This window comes from Hyperoodon ampullatus (genome assembly GCF_949752795.1).
Source record: "Hyperoodon ampullatus genome assembly, chromosome: 11".
Lineage (NCBI taxonomy): Eukaryota > Metazoa > Chordata > Mammalia > Artiodactyla > Ziphiidae > Hyperoodon > Hyperoodon ampullatus.
The window spans coordinates 526,170-547,657 of NC_136924.1; the positions used below are offsets into that span (position 1 = coordinate 526,170).

The 21,488-nt window shown below is 36.0% G+C and overlaps 1 protein-coding gene across 1 annotated transcript in view; it reads left to right on the top strand.

The window, feature by feature from the left end:
* The window catches only part of TRHDE (thyrotropin releasing hormone degrading enzyme), a gene marked incomplete at both ends in the record, with an annotated part of 409,908 nt that overhangs the window by 254,962 nt on the left and 133,458 nt on the right, over positions 1 to 21,488 (top strand). The window contains one exon of the mRNA XM_079715341.1: positions 506 to 643. Coding sequence (XP_079571467.1) covers positions 506 to 643 — 138 coding nt within the window. The remainder of the gene's footprint in view (positions 1 to 505; positions 644 to 21,488) is intronic.

Below are 21,488 nucleotides of genomic sequence, written 5' to 3' on the forward strand. Positions count from 1 at the left end.
GAGGATAAGTGAGAAAGAGAGAGGGAAAGAAAGGAACAGAAAGAGAAGGAATGTGTTGTTTAAATGGACTAGAAATAAGAAATAGCAATGGAGCTCTGAAAATTTAGTTATTATTCTTATATTGGATTAACTATGAAAAGGTTATTTGGGACTGGAATTTTAGTTTTGACCCTGCAGAACACATAAACAAGCTTAGTCAGTTTCATTTATGTGCCCACGCTCCAAATTTGTTTTAACCACTGTTAAAACATAGAGTCCATTGTTTCTATCTATTTAGGGCCCATTGTAGCCCATTGATTTTGTTTCATGTTGTGCCCAAGTCAACCACTGTTATTTTAGAGTGACTTAAGGGGCATTTTATTTACCGGTTTCTCTGTAGAGTTAAGTCTCACCATGTAGGTTGATGAGCATCATCAATTAAGTAACACATTCTGTTCATATTGTCACACATATTCTGTCATAACCAGGAATCACCTATGATGTTGTTCCATCTACTATATTGCAGGAAAAACAGAGATTTCTGACAGATGTTCTACATGAAGTGATGCTGCTTGACGGCTTGGCCAGTTCCCATCCAGTATCACAGGAAGTGCTACGGGCAACAGATATTGACAGGGTGTTTGACTGGATCGCATATAAAAAGGTGGGAATAGATAAGACCCAAGTACCAATTGGATATTTCACTATCCTGGGTTAGCCAAACTATTTCATGCTAGTTGTATTATATCTTTCTCTTCTCCCTGGCAAATATAAATGGACTGTGAGTTAGAAAACATAGAGTCACCAGGTTCATGTCATTTTATGAGTTAGGGCTTTGCTTTATAAATCAGTAAGATGGAGAAGAACGTTTGCCAAATAATGCCTAGAAATATTGGAAGTATTAATGAATAAATCTTTGGAGTCTTGATATGAAGTTGCTGTACAAATGGTGTTATGTCAGTTTTTATTATTATTAATAAGAGAGCTGACCTATATAGTGACAAATTATTTCCCGCCAATGCCCCTTCAATACATATTTTGATTGGCTGCTGCAAATGGGTATAGGCAGTGACCTGACATATGTATTTTATAAACATTATTTAAGGGAGATTTGGAGAATTAAGCATGTTTCCTGGATAATAAGCATAATTAATGAAATCTTAAGGACTGGACTTTCAATGGTAAAGATTTTGGACCAATGACTAGACGTCTGTAGCAATAAGGTATATTATGAATTTTTTTCCATTGTTACCTGGATTAGGATTTTTCCTTATATCTCTGTCCCTTTGTTGTTCTAATTTTAACAGGAGCATGTACATCTCAGTGTATAACACTTAGCAGGCACTTAATAATTGTTAAAATAGTATTAAAATCTACTTTGTCTTTGGTGTAGATTGAATTGCGTTTGTTAGGATTTCTATATAAATACTCTATTGATTTAATAACATTTTAAGCTTAAAAACAAGTTGCTAATATTCTTTCTGAAAAACAAGATATTCCTCTTTATAACTAGAAATCAAATAATGATTCATCAGAATTTTTTGGTGCAGTAATTTGGATGTTTGGTTTTGCACCCAGGAAATGACTATCTCAATGGTTATTAGTTAATATTGTATGCTATTAGTTAACATTGTATGCTATAATATGTAAAGTTGCAAATTGTGTCAGAAAATATCTTTTCAAGTCACTGATCATTGCATTGGCTCAGAAAGGATATTTTCGATGTTTTATAAAGATAAGTGGAAGTGTAGTACCATATTTAAAGTATGTAGTGTTAATATATTTATTTTAAATGTTAAATAAATATTTAAAGTACTCATTCACTTTTATATATGATATTTTTGGGTAGATTTTGCTGGATGCACATTTGGTTCATTCAACTGTATTGATTCTTAAAATATAATGCAGAAAATAATTTATTAAGTTAGCTTGAGATGCATTTGGAGACATGTCTGTGGTTATTTCCCACCTAACCACCAATTCTAAAAGACTGTTTGTAAATACCAGTATTATTTCTGCATGAATAATATCAGGAAAATAGTATTTTGATTAAATATGTTATAGATGTGCTTTTACACATAAGTTAACATTTATTCCAAATTTCATATATTTGAGTAATTTTTAATTCATTCAAGAAGGTTAAGAATTAAAACAGTAGGAAAGAAGGAAGTTACAATGATTATTATTTTACCCTCTCTACATTTTGGTGCAAAGTCTTACCAGTTTACAAATGTGATACATGAGCAAACTGTGCCATGATGCTCAGATCATCATCATAACGGACACTGGCTTATTTGTCTCTAGCCATGTATCTTTATTTTTTAATTTTTTGAGGAATAACTGACAAATATAATTGTATATATTTAAAGTGTACAATGTGATGCTTTGATACACATATACATTGTAGAATGATTACCAAGATCAAGATAATTAACACCTCTGTCACCTCACCTGGTTAACTCTTTTTGAGGGTGGGGAGTGAGATTGCCTGAGATCTACTCTCTGCAACTTTGAAGTATACAGAACTGTATTATTAACTGTAGTCACCATGCTATACATTAGAGCATTCGAATTTATTCTTCTTATAAGTGAAAATTTGTACCCTTTGACCTATATCACCCCCATTTCCCCCTTCCCCTAGCCCTTGGTAATCACTACTCTACTCTCTGTTTCTATGAAATTGCCTTTTTTTTTTTTTTTTTTTAGATTTTGCATATAAGTGATACCATTCAGTATTTATCTTTCTCTGGCTTATTTTACTTAGCATAATGACCTCCAGGTTAATCTATGTTGTCACAAATGGGAGGACTTCCTTCCTTTTATGGCTGAATAATATTCAATTATATATATATCACATTTTCTTAATCCATTCATCTGTTGAAAGGCATTTAGGTTGTTTTTATATCTTGATTATTGTGAAGAAATGCTGAAAGGAACATGGGTGTGCAGATATCTCCTTTAGATACTGGTTTAAATTCCTTTGGATATTTAGGAGTGGGATTGCGAGATCATATGGTAGTTCTATTTTTAATATCTTGAGGAACCTCCATATTATTTTCTGTAATGGCTGTACCAATTTACATTCCCACCGACACTGTGTAAGGGTTCTCTTTTCTTCACATCCTCACCAACATTTGTTATCGCTTGCCTTTTTGATAATAGCCATCACAACAAGTATGCAGTGGCATATCTCACTGTGGTTTTGATTTGCACTTCCCTGATGATTAGTGATGTAGAGCATCTTTTCATATAGCTATTGGCCATTTGTATGTCTTCTTTGGAAAATTGTCTATTCAGGTCCTTTGCCTATTTTTTAATTGGATTATTATTATTATTATTTTGCAATTGAGTTGTATGTGTTCTTTATATATTTTGGATATTAACCCCTTATCAGCTATATGTTTGCTAATGCTTTCTCTCATTCTTCAGGTTGCCTTTTCAATTTATTGATTGTTTGCTTTGCTGTGCCAAAGCTCTTTAGTTTGATATAGTCCAATTTGTTTATTTTAACTTTTGTTGCCTGTGTTTTTGGTCTCTTATCCAATAAATCATTTCTAAGACCAATGTCAAGGATCTTTTCCCCTATATTTTCTTCTAGGAGTTTTATGGTTTTACATCTTACATATAAGTCTTTGGTCCATTTCAGGTTCATTTTTGTGAGTGGTGTAAGATAGGAATCTGGTTTCATTCTTTTGCATGTGGATATCCAGTTTTACCAACACTGTTTATCAAAGAGACTAACCTTTCTCCATTGTGTGTTCCTGGTGCTCTTGTCAAAAATCAGTTGACCACATATGTGTTGGTTTATATATGGAATCTCTGTTCTGTTCCACTGGTTCCATGTACCTGTTGCCAGTACCACAATGTTTTGATTACTGCAGCTTTGTAATATAGCTTGAAATCAGGAATTGTGATGCCTCCAGTTTTGTTCTTTTTTTCTCAGGATTACTTTGCTATTTGGGGTCTTTTGTGGCTCCATACAAATTTTAGGATAATTTTTATCTATTTCTGTGAAAAATGCCATTGGACTTTTGATAGGGATTACATGGACTCTCTAGATCATTTTTCGGTAGTATGGAGATTTTCACAGCATTAACTTTTCCAATCCAAGGTCATGGGATATCTTTCCATTTGTTTGTATCTTCCTCAATCTCACCAGTATTTCATAGTTTTCAGTGTATGTCTTTCACCTACTTGGTTAAATTTATTTATAAGTATTTTATTGCTTTTGATGTTATTGTAAATGGGATTGATTTCTTAATTTCTCTTTCAGATAGTTCATTGTCAATGTATAGGAAGACAAATGATTTCTGTGTGTTAATTTTGCATCCTGCAACTTTGCTGAATTAATTTATTAGTCGTAACAGTTTTTTAGTGAAGTCTTTAGGGTTTTCTATATATAAGACCATGTCATCTATAAACAGAGATAATTCTACTTCTTCCTTTCTGATTGAAGGTCTTTTATTTATTTACTTTTTTCTTGCTTAGTTGCTGTGACTAGGACTTTCAGTACCATGTTGAATAGAAATGGCAAGAGTGGGCATCCTTGTCTTATTCCTGATCTTAGAGGAAAGGCTTAGCTTTTCACCATTGAGTATGATGTTAGCTGTGGGCTTGTCTTCATTCTAGCCATGTATCATTATGCTTAAGTATAATGGAAATACTGGAAATACTGTCCTTACTGTGTTTTCAACTGATGATAGGATCTATGCATTTTTAATGAAGACTTATCAAGAGAAAATTTTCTTTTTAACAACTATATTGAGGAATAATTAAAATACAATAAAATGTACATGCTTAAAAGGTACAATTTAATATATGATATATGTATCCCAGTGAAAACATCACCACAATCAAGTTAATGAGCATATTCATCAGAAGTTTCCTCATGCCTCTTTGTAATACCTCCTCCCATCCCTCCTCACTCCCCCACTGATCAACTTTTCACCGTAGATTAATTTTCATTTTCTAGAGTTTTATGTAAATGGAATTATACAGTATGCACTCTTTTTTGTCTGCCTTCTTTCACTCAACATCATGATTTTGAGGTACAGTTCATGTTGCAGAATATATGGATATAATATAATTTGTTCTTTCACCTGGATATTTGTTTTTTTCCAGTTTTTGGCTGTTACAAATAAAGCTACTGTGAATATTTTTGTACAGGTCTTTGTATGTGTATCTGCCTTTATTTCTCTTGGGTAAATACCTAGAACTGGAATGTCTAGATGATGATAGATATGTTTAATATTTTATGACACTGCTGAACTGTTTTCCGAAGTAGTTGAACCATCGTACCATGGTACATTCTCATTGAAAGTGTGCCAGAGTTCTACTTTTTCCACATCTTCACCAACACAAACTAGGTATAATCGATTTGTTTAATTTTAGATACTGTAATGGTATCTCATTGTGATTGTAATTTACATTCCCCTAATGACTAATGATATTGACCATTCTTTCATTTGCATATTCTCCCTTATATATCTTCCATGGTGAAGGGTCAATTCAAATCCTTTGCCCATTTTTTTTAGATTGGATTGTTTTCTTATTATTGAGTTTTGAGGATTCTTTATATACTTTGAATGCAGGTTATCATATATATGATATGCAAATAATGTTTTTCCCAATTTGTGACCTACTCTTTATTTTCATAGCAGTATCTTTCTAAAAGCAAACTATTTTAATTTTGATTAAGTGTGTTTTATCATATTTTTTTAAATTGATAGTTCTATTCATGTCAGAGTTAAGAAATCTTTGGTTAATTCAAGGCCATGAAGATTATTCTTTTGTTTTTTCTTCCAAAAGTTTTATAGTTCTTAGTTTATATTTAGATCTATATTCAATTTTGAGTTAATTTTTGTATATGGTGTGAAGCTTGAATTGAATGTTTTTCTTTTTTTTGCACATGGATATCCAATTTTTCAAGAACCATTTCTTGAAATGTCTGTTATTTACCCTGTTGACTTGCCTTTGCACATTTGTTGAAATCAGTGAACTATGTGTGGGTCTATTTCTGGACTGTTTATTTTATTCTATTGATATATTTATTTATCTTGGCACCAATACCATACACTCTTGATTACTGTAGCTTTTATTAAGCTGTGAAATAAGGTTGTTTGTTCTCCAACTTTGTTCTTTTTTTTACAGTTCTTTTGGTTATTCTTGATCTCTTGAATTTCTATATGAATTTTAGAATGAGTTTTTCACTTTCTATAAAATTCTGTTGTAATTGCACAGATTGCATTCCATTTGTAAAATAATTTGGGAGCATTGACACCTTAGCAATGCTGAGTGACCCATGAATACTGTATACTGTTCCATTAATTTAGGGCCTCTTCATTTTCTCTCAGCAATGTACTTTTCAATGAATAAATATTTCATATCTATTTTCAGATTTATCTCTAAGTATTTCACATTTTAGGCTATCTTAAATGGTATTCTAATTCCCATTTTTGACTTTTTGTTGTTCTATTTAGAAATACAATTTATTTTTGTATACTTATCTTGTGCAATGTTAAATAGAAGTGAGAGCAGATATCCGTGTATTGTTCTGGATTTTAGGAGCAATACATTCAGTCTTTCACCATTAGATATGATATTGCCTTTAAATTTTTATAAATATTCTTTATCAGGTTGAAAATGTTACATTCTACTTCTGCATTGATGAGGGTTTTAATCCAAAATGGATACTGATTCTATCAAATACTTTTCCCCATCTATCAAGATGATCATATTTTTGTTTTTGTTATTTTAGTTTGTTAATATGGTGAATTATATTGATAGATTTTTCAATTCTAGGCTTTCTTTACATCCCTGGGACAAATACCATTTGGTCATAATGTTTTTTTGTTTGTTTTTTTTTTTGCACTGAATTTTATTTTATTTATTTTTTTAACATCTTTATTGGAGTATAATTACTTTACAATGGTGTGTTAGTTTCTGCTGTATAACAAAGTGAATCAGCTATACATATACATATATCCCCATATCTCCTCTCTCTTGTGTCTCTCTCCACCCTCCCTATCCCACCCCTCTGGTGGACACAAAGCACCGAGCTGATCTCCCTGTGCTATGCGGCTGCTTCCATTAGCTGTCGGTTTTACATTTGGTAGTGTATATATGTCAGTGCCACTCTCTCACTTCATCCCAGCTTACCCTTCCCCCTCCCCGTGTCCTCTAGTCCATTCTGCGTCTTTATTCCTGTCCTGCCCCTAGGTTCTTCAGAACCACTTTTTTTTTTTTTAGATTCCATATACATGTGTTAGCATACGGTAGTTGTTTTTCTCTTTCTGACTTACTTCACTCTGTATGACAGTCTCTAGGTCCATCCACCTCACTACAAATAACTGAATTTCATTTTGCTTTATGGCTGAGTAATCTTCCATTGTATATATGTGTCACATCTTCTTTATCCATTTTTATGTATTTTTGTATACATTGTTGGATTAATGCGAATGTGGAAAAACAAAGTGCGAATGTGGAAAAACAAAGCTCAGAACAATTTGGCTATAATCTCAGGGGCTTCAGTTTGATAATCTCTGTACCAGGCCTTGATGTATATTTAGATTTTTAGACTACTTCTCCAATTTGGCTTCTCTCAGACTCTTTCTGTCAGCAATTAGTATGTGGGTAATATACAATAACCAATTTAACTCTGTGGATGGAATGGATAAACTGTGTCATTCTGGGATGTGTATGACAGGTAATATAGATAATTGTACAGCCATAATATCAACTGCTAATGTTTATTGAATGCTTACTCTGTTCTAGGCACTGTGTTAAACTCTATACATTCATTAACTCACTTAATTCTCATAATCCCCTTTAGGGGTTGTTATTTCATTATCCTCATTTTAAACATGAAGATATTGAATCATGGTCAATCCAAGGATATGTTTCCCAGGAAATCAGGTTCCAGAGCCAACGTTCTTAAACCCTGTCATATTTGATCAATGAACTTGGCTGGAGCATTCATTCCAAAATCATTTGTAAGCTTCAACTTATGTTCCAGGCACTGTGTGCTGAGTGCTTGGGATATAAGAGTAATATGACACAAAGGAGAATAGCATATAAATAAGTCAGTGCAGTAGCATTTGAGTGTTAACAGCAATATTTCCATTTTAAATGTAGAAACTTAAACCATCTGAAACATTAAAAAATAATTTGTTGACTGAGTAACTGGTAAGTCTGAGGTGTTGTTATGTTTAGGAATGGTTGAATCCATGCATTTTAACAATGTCATCAGAAATCTACCTTCCATTGATTTCTTGGCTCTTTGTCTCTGACTTAATTTCTAGATGATTCTTAGATAGGTGGCCTAAAAAGAAGTTTAGGCTGATAGAGTCCTCAAGCTTGTGATCCTAATGAGCTTGGGGAAAGAGTAAACTGCCTCCCTCACTACAGAATCCGTTTCTCCCCAAAGCTATGATTTGTTCTGATTAAGTAATAGAGCGCCATTGGCCAATCCCTATGTCTATGGGATGGACAGTCCCTATGGACATTCTGAATAGCTAGCATGGGTCATAAGCTCATCCTCTGGTGGGAAAGATAGGTCATACAATTGGTAGGTCCAATGGGATCACTTGAAGTAGGGTTTCCCAGAGAATATGATGGCTAGATAAAAGTAATGGATGCCAACCAACCTCAGAATCTTAGGAGTTATGATAGAAATATGTATAAGATACACAGAGTCATGAGGGTAAGGGTAAGGGGAATGACAAAATGGCAAAAAGGACTATTCTATAGAATTGGCTCAGGAAAGGAACACAATGGTGACTGAGTGGAACATCAAGGAGTTCAACATGGCTATACCATGGTGAGGATTTGGGGTAGTAGACAGGCTGGGGAGATAATCTGGTAAGAACTTGGAGGACCTGTTATGCAATACTAAGAAGTCTGAACTTCATCCAGCAGATGAAGAGGAACCAATGAAGAGTTTCAAGCAAAGGAATAACATTGTATAAATAAATTTGTATTCTAGAAAGAATATTCCTGTAGGTGTGGTAGAGATGGAAGTAACATGATAGATCTGGACATTTCAGAAAAGATTGTAGCAACTAGAGTTGTAGCATGTAGCCCATTTTTTTGTTTTGTTTTGATTGTCACTTCTTGCCACTGCTCTTCTGTGCCCTCTTCCCTGAAGATCCCTGTTACTGGGCTACATTAACCTCTGCCAACAGTCAACCTCTCATTGCATCAGTGCTTTGCTTGCTTATCATCTCTTGTAACTATTCCCTTAATAATTATTCTAATTATTCCCACTTATGTTTTTTGTAATTTTTCCTGCATAGTAATTTTATTACACTTTAAACAACTTTTTATATAGAACGGTATTATAGGGGTAGAGAAGATTATAAAGAAATACAGGTTAGGAACCAACAAAAACCAGATACTAATTTCTGTGGATTTGAATTTAAGAACTGAATGCTTTTGAAGAAATAGTGATGTTCAGTATGGACCGTCTCAAGGCCAGTATTAAAAGAAAAAAAAAACTCTTAAAATTACATATATATTTTTAGAATGGGAAGAGAAATAAAATGAGAACTAGTCTTTAAAAAAAGAGAGTTAGAGAACGAGAGTTACATCCTGGGAAATAACAAATTTTCCATTTTAATAGTAGGTTGAAAATGAGGATGCTTTTATCGTAAAAGTGAAATGGAAACAGGAAAATACTGTCCATACATAGGAAGACTGGAAGAGATGGATTGAGAGAGTCTCTTTACTCTAAAAACACAAAGGGAAATAAGAATCAATGACCCAGTGACCTGGATGATTAAAGTGAGCGAATGCTCATTAAATTTACATATGGTACCAAGCTGGAGAGGATTTCTACAAGCTTGGGAGAGAGGAACAGATTTCAAAATGACTTAAGCAAATTTAAAGAGGATCCTTTAAAAACAAGAACACTTTTCAGCAATTCCTTTTTTTTTTTTTTTTTTTTTTTTTTGCAGTACGCGGGCCTCTCACTGTTGTGGCCTCTCCCGTTGCAGAGCACAGGCTCCGGACGCGCAGGCCAAGCGGCCATGGCTCACGGGCCCAGCCGCTCGGCGGCATGTGGGATTCTCCCGGACCGGGGCATGAACCTGTGTCCCCTGCATCAGCAGGCGGACTCTCAACCACTGCGCCACCAGGGAAGCCCTCAGCAATTCTTATAACAAGTTTGATATACTTTAGAGACCAAATGAAATTACATAGAGTAAAAGGAAAGAATTGTCAAGCAGAGAAAAACCCACAAAGGGTCATAGCAAATATGAATAAAAAAAAGTGGGGGAGTAGAAATTCAACTTTTGTTATTCTACCAACATATTCCAGACTTAATTTAAAATTCTTGTATGGCTAAAGAGGAAAATACGTATGATTTCTATTATCTTTAGAAGTGAATAGGAAAGGGCCAATCCGCCATTTGCATCTTTTGTCCCTTCTGATACCAGGTTCCCCACCCACAGTGTGGTGTCAGCCAGGCCACAGTTAGTACAGCGAGAGAGCCCATACTAATTCTAGATACAGGACAGAGTGTTTCTCTGTAGAAATAATAATAATAATAATAGGACGGTGTCTTCTTTCAAGAATATAACCCAGTAGTAGACATAAAACATATGAAATGAAAACAGTAATTACACTAAGAGTTACAGTAAAGCACATCTTTCATTTAACAAGCATTTATTATGTACGAGGCATTTTGTGAAATGCTTTGCATGTATTATCCCATTTACTCCATACAGAAAACTTGGGATTTGGCATTTTTAACCCATTTTACTGATGAGGAAACTAAGACTTAAGAAGTTCAGTGATTTCCACAGGGTCAGACATCTAGCAAGTGAACAAGCAGGATATGAAGTCAGATCTGTGTAACTCCAAATACTGGGCTCTTATATATAAAACTTTTAAGAAATCTATTTCAAGGCAAAATACGATATGAGCCGTCTCAGTGGATGGCAACTCTAAGTTCTCAGGCCACGTTTGATTCTCGCTTTTTCTCATCCTATTTGTCAGAAAATCTTATGGTGTCTGCTGTAAAATATTTCCAGAATTTGACTTCTTCTCCCCACCATTAGTGTTGCTATACTGGTCGGAATCATCACCATATTGCCACAGTAGTTTCTTAAAAGCTCTCTCTGCTTCTAGTCCTGCAACCCTACAGTATATTTTTAACCAAGCACTCAAAGTGATCATTTTTAAAACCTAAGCCAGATAGTGCCACTTCTTTGCTAGAAACCCTACAATGATTTCCCATCAAAATTAGAATAAAAGATAAAGTCTTTACAGTGACCCATGAGGCCCTACCTGATCTCTACTTACCCTATTCTTCCCAAGTCCTCCACAGACCCCTGACCCTTATTCTCTTATCTCTCTGACTTTACCTCTTCTTATTAGTATCCCTTCACTCATGGTAATCGTGCTCCACCAACTCTCCTACTTTTCCTGAAATCCAGCTAAACTCCCTCCCACACTAGGGCCTTTGATTTGGGAATGATGTTATTCTGGATATCATCATAGTTCTAACTTTTTCTCCTTGAAAACTTTATTTAAATGTCACCTTCTCAAAGAGGCCACCCATTTAAAATGTCAACTGACACCCTCACTCCTTTCTTCATTCATTATTCTTATTCTGATCCACATACCGTTTAATCACCTTCAAATGTATAATACAATTTATTCATTATTATGCTTATTATATGATCTGGCTTCCCACTTTTCCCCATTGAGTGTGAGCTTCACAAAGGGAGGGATCTGTGTGATTTTCACTGTTTTCCAGGACTCATTATGCTGCCTGCATATAGTAGGCACTTAATAAGTATTTGTTGACTTAAATTAAAGTAAATGTCAGAAAAGCAATATAAGCAAAACACTGTGGTGTTTCAGAGGGAAAGATCCCATCTGTTTATAGGAATTAGGAAAAAGACTTGGCACTTGAAATAGGATAAAGAGTTTCAGATGTAATGCCATATGAATTCTGGAGGGGGTGGGGGAGGAAGATTGTGTTGCCCATTCACTCTGCTTTCTAATGAATGGGTTCTGTCACATGTGGCCTGACCCCTCAGCCCTGGACCACCTGGGACCCTTTTCAGTCAGCTCAACTCTTCTCCTGCTGTCTCCACACTTTCCTGCCTCAGGCACAGTCAGCCTCCTGTTGTTCAAATCTTCCCAGCTCTTATTCTTCTAAACATGTCCTTTGTAGCCTTTGCTTTCTCAATTCACAGTCTACTACATACAGGCTCTCAAGTGAATGTAACATTACTATTTTGTCCTCTTTGACACATTTTTACATACTTTACAGGTTCTGGTATATGATATATATTGTTTTTGTTTTTTAACATCTTTATTGGAGTATAATTGCTTTACAATGGTATGTTAGTTTCTGCCTTATAACAAAGTGAATCAGCTATATATATACATATATTCCCATGATATATATTGTTTAACTAGCTCTTGTGGTTATTTCTGTAAAACAGTTGAACAATACGCTTTTGGTCAGTTGTATAATGCCAATAATACTAGTAGTAGGAAGAACAGTATCAATCGTTCTTTGAGATTTTATTTTGCCACTGGGCATCCACATAATTATCTCATTAAATTTCCTATCCTTATAAGGTAGATACTATTGTCTTCAATTTACATAAGAGTAAATAGATGTTCTTGGATTCGAAGAATCAACATTGTGAAAATGACTATACTACCCAAAGCAATCTACAGATTCAATGCAATCCCTATCAAACTACCAATGGCATTTTTCCCAGAACTAGAACAAAAAATTTCACAATTTGTATGGAAATACAAAAGACCCAGAATAGCCAAAGCAATCTTGAGAAAGAAAAACAAAGCGGGAGGAATCAGGCTCCTGGACTTCAGACTATACTACAAAGCTACAGTATCAAGACAGTATGATACTGGCACAAAAACAGAAATATAGATCGATAGAAAGCCCAGAGATAAACCCACACACATATGGTCATCTTATTTTTGATAAAAGAGGCAAGAATACACAATGGAGAAAAGACAGCCTCGTCAATATTCAATAAGTGGTGCTGGGAAAACTGGACAGCTACATGTAAAAGAATGAAATTAGAACACTCCCTAACACCATACACAAAAATAAACTCAAAATGGATTAAAGACCTAAATGTAAGGCCAGACACTGTAAAACTCTTAGAGGAAAACATAGGCAGAACACTCTATGATATAAATCACAGCAAGATCTTTTTGACCCACCTCCTAGAGAAATGGAAATAAAAAGAAAAATAAACAAATGGGATCTAATGAAATTTAAAAGCTTTTCACAACAAAGGAAACCATAAACAAGACAAAAAGACAACCCTCAGAATGGGAGAAAATATTTGCAAATGAAGCAACTGACAAAGGATTAATCTCTAAAATATACAAACAGCTCATTGCAGCTCAATATCAAAAAAACTAAAAACCCAATCTAAAAATGGGCAGAAGACCTAAATAGACATTTCTCCAAAGAAGATATACAGATTGCCAACAAACACATGAAAGGATGCTCAACATCACTAATCATTAGAGTAATGAAAATCAAAACTACAAAGAGGTATCACTTCACACCAGTCAGAATGGCCATCATCAAAAAATCTACAAACAACAAATGCTGGAGAGGGTGTGGAGAAAAGGGAAACCTCTTGCACTGTTGGTGGGAATGTAAATTGATACAGCCACTATGGAGAACAGTACAGAGGTTCCTTAAAAAACTAAAAATAGAACTATCATACGACCCAGCAACCCCACTACTGGGCATATACCCTGAGAAAACTGTAATTCAAAAAGAGTCATGGGGCCTCCCTGGTGGCGCAGTGGTTGAGAGTCCGCCTGCCGATGCAGGGGATACGGGTTCGTGCCCCGGTCTGGGAGGATCCCATATGCCGCGGGGCGGCTGGGCCCGTGAGCCATGGCTGCTGAGCCTGCGCGTCCGGAGCCTGTGCTCCGCAACGGGAGAGGCCACAACAGTGAGAGGCCCGCATACCACAAAAAAAAAAAAAAAAAAAAAAAAAAAAAGAGTCATGTACCAAAATGTTCATTGAAGCTCTATTTACAATAGCCAGGACATGGAAGCAACCTAAGTGTCCATCGACAGATGAATGGATAAAGTTGTGGCACATATATGCAATGGAATGTTACTCAGCCATAAAAAGAAACAAAATTGAGTTATTTGTAGTGAGGTCAATAGACCTAGCGTCTGTCATACAGAGTGAAGTAAGTCAGAAAGAGAAAGACAAATACCGTATGCTAACACATATATATATGGAATCTAAAAAAAAAAAAAAAAAAAAGGTCATGAAGAACCTAGGGGCAGGAATGGAATAAAGACACAGATGTAGAGAATGGACTTGAGGACACAGAGTGGGAAGGGTAAGCTGGGACGAAATGAGAGAGTGGCATGGACATATATACACTACCAAATGTAAAATAGCTAGTAGGAAGCAGCCACATAGCACAGGGAGATCAGCTCAGTGCTTCGTGACCACCTGGAGGGTTGGGATAGGGAGGGTGGGAGGGAGATGCAAGAGGGAGGGGTATGGGGATATATGTATATGTATAGCTGATTCACTTTGTTATAAAGCAGAAACTAACACATCATTATAAAGCAATTATACTCTAATAAAGGTGTTAAAAAACAAACGAACAAAAAGATTCCACTGGGGAGATGAAATAAAATATTATATGTGGGGAAAAAAAAGAGTAAACAGAAACTCAGGGAGTTAATGTTGTTCTCAGGCTTCTAGGTGTCAGAGGTAGGATTCTCACCTCTCTGTTTCTAACTCATGCTCTTTTCACCCTACCAGGATACTTTCTTTAACTAATTGCCTATTATGCCACTGTTTCAATAGGAAATATGATTTGGGTTACAGTCTTTTGACATATACTAAAGTTAGAGATTTTCCCTGAACGAAAAAGTGCAGTGTTATTCAATAAGTACTATACTGGCATGCAAATAAAAAATAAAGGTTATAAAGTCTGGGAAATAATAATCCATGGTTATGATCATCTCATAAGGAAAATGTGAACAAGCTTAAGAGATTGAGGAAAATTAAGCAAAGAAGAGAGAACCAGAGCGAGAAATGGAGAGAGAGAGAGATTGATTTAGAAACAATTGGAGGTAACTCCTATCAGAAAAAGCTAAAAAACTTACAAATGTCTACTCTGGAATGTAGAGGGCTCAGAGATGACTTAATTTTTGGCTCTAATATATAAATGGTCATTATAGGAACACTGTTCACCACTTCTCTGTCAACATCAAGGTCAGAGTAAGATAAGTGGCCTTAAATTATAAGGAGAAATTTCAGTTCATCTAAGATAAAACTTATTGACATAAAAAGAAATTAAACATTTCAATATAAACCATTGACGGTGATAAAATCTGCATTCTTTGATATTCTTTAAAGATAAAATTGAAAATCTGCTCCCAAATTAGCAAACTAAATTGTAGGACTACTAAAAAAGTTTTTCTTGGATCTTGCCTCCATGGTATATCATAGTCAAATAATGTAATATAAAATACATAATTTATTAGAAATTAATTTGCATGCATATGTTTATGTTTGTATCATTCAATTTCTCCCTCTTTTAAAAAATTTTTTAAAAATTTATTTTATTTAGTTATTTTGACTGTGTTGGGTCTTCGTTGTTGTGTGCAGGCTTTCTCTAGCTGCAGCGAGCAGGGGTACTCTTCATTGCGGTGCCATACTTCTCATTGTAGTGGCTTCTCTTGTTGCAGAGCGCAGGCTCTAGGTGCACAGGCTTCAGTAGTTGTGGTACGTGGGCTCAGTAGTTGTGGCTCATGGGCTCTAGAGCGCAGGCTCAGTAGTTGTGGCTTACGGGCTTAGTTGCTCCGCGGCATGTGGGATCTTCCCGGACCAGGGCTCGGACCTGTTTCCCCTGCATTGGCAGGCAGATTCTTAACAACTGAGCCACCAGGGAAGCCCAATTTCTCCCTTTTTATTTATTTAATTATTTATAAATTTATTTTATTCATTTATTTTTGGCTGTGTTGTGTCTTCATTGCTGTGTGCGGGCTTTCTCTAGTTGTGGTGAGCGGGGCCTACTCTTAGTTGCGGTACGTGGGCTTCTCAGTGCAGTGGCTTCTCTTGTTGCGAAGCATGCGCTCTAGGCATGTGGGCTTTAGTACTTGTGGCATGCGGGCTCAGTAGTTGTGGCTCACGGGCTCTAGAGCACAGACTCAGTAGTTGTGGCACATGAGCTTAGTTGCTCCACGGCATGTGGGATCTTCCTGGACCAGGGCTCGATCCCATGTCCCCTGCATTGGCAGGTGGATTCTTAACCTCTGCACCACCAGGAAGTCCCCTCTCCCTTTTTAATAAATGTAGACGTGTGAATGATAAAAGAGGCAAACTACTTGCTTCTTTGGTAAAATGAGGAAGTTTAGAGATAAGTCCCATCCATCTCTGAATCATCTGTTGATATCTATAAAAAATTATGAAAAGACTGTCTAGGATATAACTTACTTTAGTGGCTCTCTTTGTTACCAGCGAGTCTTGTCTTTGCCTTTGGCCTTGAAATAACCATTATTATAGGCCTATGTGATTTTAAGACATCATGTAAAGGAATGCTTTTTTGCCCTTGTAAAGAAAATGTAGATGGTAGGAGGAGATGATTTTATTGACATTTCTGTGATAAATGCCTTTACCACTTACTGGTAAATTATTAATTTGTGCATTTTGCTGATGGAGGCAAGCTTTCTTTTGCACATGTGTTTGACTGATTCATCACCATTTGAATGATTTCTTTCTTTTTTTCTTGCTCAAATCTTAATACTTAAAACAGCTTGCTTTTTTCTTTCAAGTCACTTGTACTTCTCCCTGTTAGCTGCTCTTCCCTGATTTATTTGATGAAATTGAAAGAAAAACTATGTATTTAATGAAAATGGGTAACAGGTTACTCAGTAGTATAAGGAATGGATTAACCCTGTTCAAAGGATTCTTACCCTCTCTTGCCCTGCTTGTGTCTCATTGATTTATTATTATTAACTAATGACTGAATATGCTAGTTTTGAATTCCTCTGTTGCACACAGTTTCTTTTTTACTTTGCTGAAATACTTAAGAAAGTGCAATGTTGGTTTTGACTTTATCCTTCTGCTCTTTTTGTTAAAGCCAGAGTGGTGATCACACAATACAAGAAGCTTAAGAGGCAAAACTGTGTAAATCTTAGCTTGCAGAACTTGGCTATAGTGAGATCCCGCTTCTAAAGTAGCTTTATGCAGTATTTCCACAGCTACAGTTGTTCTTAGTGTTTTGCTTATGCAAAAAGCCTAATTCTAATGACTTTTGCAATGGTTCACTCATGCCAGACTTCATCAATAACCATAATTAGGAATAAAAAGTACCATTTCAATAAGTATAAATGGTAATATACAAAGAGTACTCCATTCCTGTAACTTGCTCACCCTGCAACTGTATGTGACTTTAATTCCATTAGCCTGGGAGGCAGCTACAACGCATCTCAGAAAGGAACGGGGCTTCTGTTAACAGTACAAGTTCAGTTCAGTCAGGAGACTTGTGAATCTCAAAGTTTTATATAGGATATTCAGAGAGAAATAGCAATTGAAGATAGAAACTGAAAAGTGTTGGGAATCAGCCAATGTATATTCCCCTAGCACATAAGTGGATTGCAATATTTTGAATAGATTTTCTGGTATAATGGGATTCTGTGGTAGTTAGGAAAAGGACAAGTAAAGTTAGGAATAAATTAAGATTTAAAGGATAAACGAGAAAGGCAACTGGAATTAATGGTTGACATTTTGACAAATGAGAAGTAAAGTAGAAGGAAAAGAAGAACAGAGATAAAACTTCATTTTTACAAAAAGCATGCTTAGAGAAAGTGAAGAATAAAAATATTCACAATGTAAGTAGTTTATACACTTATAACAATAGAATAGTTTGGAAGAAGTTGAACTGAATGAATTTTCCAGTAGAATAATCATGAGTGGGTAGTGTTTTAGCATCTGATGGATTCACCTCTTTACTTACTATAACAACCTCCCATTTTTAATCAACCACCCGTGGTATATTGATGTAATATAGAAATCTTCAAAAGCCCTATATGGTTACCAGTCTTAATATAAAGTGCAAAAGACTTATCCCCCAATTATTTTATCATTAGCCAAGTATTAAACAATTCACTCTATATTAATCAAACACATACATGATTCTCAGAGTTTTTGTTTCATACAGGCCAAACTGTATTACTTTGCAAGGTAAATACAATTCTAGTCAAACATACAAACAAACAAAAACTAACCTTTCTCTTTGGCCCCTTTTGAAGGTAAATATGGCATTTCATTTGAAATAATGAAAATATTTTCTTTGGATACACTTTCACAGGTATTTTCATGGATTCTTTCAGAGGAGGCTAAGGGTCATTTGATGACCTACAGAGAAAATTATCTAGAGACTACATGTTTTATATATCCTTTATCATTCATGCTATTGCATATTTTCTGATAGCACTGAATCAAGTTTTTGGTTTTTCTGCTTTTTAAAAATAGAATGGCTTTCTTTCAGCTTTTTTGTTTTGTTTTGAATTGTCTTTATATCAGTATTAGAAGGGTTGACTGTGATTTCATAAACATATTCTTACCTTTAAAAGACAGAGATTAAAAAAAAATACTGAAGTTGGCTTTTGCCTTGAGGTCATGTTTCCAACCGGTAGTATTTGAGCACAGTTTTCAAGGTTTTACAAAGCTAGGAAAAGAAGACAAAGCTGAAGGTGAGAAGTTTAATGGGAGGCCTCCCATAAAGCCAGGACCTTAAAATGCTGCACCTTTAGCACACAGATGTACTAGAAATAAACCTGTCCCTTTCCTCAGGAGACTACAAAGAAGCTGTCTGTTCCAAACTATGACAGCAAATGGAGAGGGAAAGAAAATTCTCATGAAAATTTGCAGTCACGAGCAACTCTTGCATAGCATTGTAGCTCAAATGAAAACTATCTTGGTACACTGTGAACACCAAGCCAGGATTTTGATTTAAAATGCTTGGTCCTGGACTAGTGGTATCCCCAGATGCCACACAGAACTAAAACAAACCCTTTCCAGAAATGCATGCCTTCATATCACATCTCAAAAGATTTCCACAGATAAATCCCAAGGAAAAAGAGCATCTCCCAGTCAAAAATCACCAGTTATGAAAGGAAAGAGGGGTCCATGAACATGAGACAGCTGAAACAATAGAGAGCAGAATCACCCATGCATATGATTAAAACATTGAATATGTTAGACATAGGGTATAAAATCATATATTAATAAATTTGAGGAAATAGGCTTGAAAATATAAGCACAATGCAAGCAGATTAAAAAGAATAACTAACGAGGATTTCTAGAAATAAAAATGTAATAATTGCATTTTAAAATGTATATTTATAGCTGATCGATTTTGCTGTACAGTAGAAACTAACACAACATTGTAGAGCAACTATACTCCCATAAAAATTAATTTAAAAATAAATAAAGGGGGCTTCCCTGGTGACGCAGTGGTTGAGAGTCCGCCTGCCGATGCAGGGGACACAGGTTCGTGCCCTGGTCCAGGAAGATCCCACATGCCGCGGAGCGGCTGGGCCCGTGAGCCATGGCCTCTGAGCCTGCGCATCCAGAGCCAGTTCTCCGCAACGGGAGAGGCCACAACAGTGAGAGGCCCACGTACCACCAAAAAAAAAATAATATTAAATAAATAAATAAATAAAGTTGTCTATCAGTAAAGTAAAAAATAAAAAGTGAATAAAAATAAAAATAGAGGGCTTCCCTGGTGGCACAGTGGTTGAGAGTCCGCCTGCCAATGCAGGGGACACGGGTTCGTGCCCCGGTCCAGAAAGATCCCACATGCCGCGGAACAGCTAGGCCTGTTAGCCATGGCCGCTGAGACTGCACGTCCAGAGCCTGTGCTCTGCAACAGGAGAGGCCACAACAGTGAGAGGCCCGCATACTGCAAAAATAAAATAATAAAATAAAATAAAATGAAATAAAATAAAATAAAATAAAATAAAATATAAAATAAAATATAAAATAAAATAAAATAATAAAATAAAATATAAAATAAAATAAAAAAATAAAAATAGAGTACATATATAGATGGTTTATCACAGACTACAGTGAGCTGAAGAGAGATTTTAAATGGGAATAGAGAACTGAAGAAACTATCTACAGTGCAGCACAGAGAGACAGAAACATGGGAAATATGCAACAGGGGTTAAGAGACATAGGAGAGGGAATAAGAAGGTCTAACAAGTGGGCAATGCATAGTCTCAAGACGTAGCTTCACTTATTTTTTTCCATCCTTTATTTCTTTGTCAAATTATTTCTTCTTAGTTTCAGGGACTAAAGTTTTTTGCTTTAAACAGTGTGCATCATTCTTAGAAGCAGAACTCTGAGTTTGATCCAAGATTTTCTTTATTTTAAAGTAATAAATTTTACCTATCAACAAAGCACTGTTTTATTATCTTTATTCTCTTTTACTGCCATCTTAAAAGCTTGAACAAGACATTAATTTAAAAATTAGGACTTCCCTGGTGGCGCAGTGGTTGAGAGTCTGCCTGCCGATGCAGGGGACACGGGTTCGTGCCCCGGTCCGGGAAGATCCCACATGCTGCGGAGCGGCTGGGCCCGTGAGCCATGGCCACTGAGCCTGCGCGTCCGGAGCCTGTGCTCCGCAACGGGAGAGGCCACAACAGTGAGAGGCCCGCGTACCGCAAAAAAAAAAAAAAAAAACACAGCACACTTTTTATATTAATAGTTATTATTTACTGAGTGTTCACTTTGTTCCTGGAGTTTCACATCATTCCATTTAAACATTACATCAAGCTGATGCTTATGGTAGTTACATTTTATGGCCCAAGTTCCTGCAGCTCATAGTAGAAGAACCAAGGTTTTAACCCAGCCTACCTGACTCCAAATTCTGTTCTCTCGTTGCCTGATCATCTAGTCAAATAAGTGCTGACTTTCACAGTAGAAAAGGTTATACATTTATTCAAATAACTCTGCCTGTCATCTGACCATTTATTTCATCTCTCTTCTGAAAGGTCTTTCAGATACAATTTCTTGCCTAAGCAAACCAGTGCCATTATTGTATAGGTCCTGGAGAGTCTATCTGGATCAGACAGATACTTCTACTTTCTTTGGCCTTCATTCTCATCCATCCTTAGTTTACACTGCTCACCTCTTCCCAGTTTACACTCCTTCACCGCAATTGAGCCAACAGCCTAAGGATCCTAGGAAAAATTCTATGCCAAGACTGTCTTGGAGGTGAGAGACCCTGAGTAGAGATGTGCATGGGCTGGAATGGAGCCGTGTGGGTCTTGGTGTCTCAGAGGTATAGTTAGGCTTCCACAGAGTGGAGCATATTCAGAAGTAAACCGATGGGTGCAGTTCAGTTGTGCACTGACTTTTTGTTGTAATTTTACAGTAGGATGCAATTAGTTCAGAGCCATAAAAATATCTGGCCTGAAGCAGAGAATTTTGGGTATGTATCCCCCTGGTCAGTAC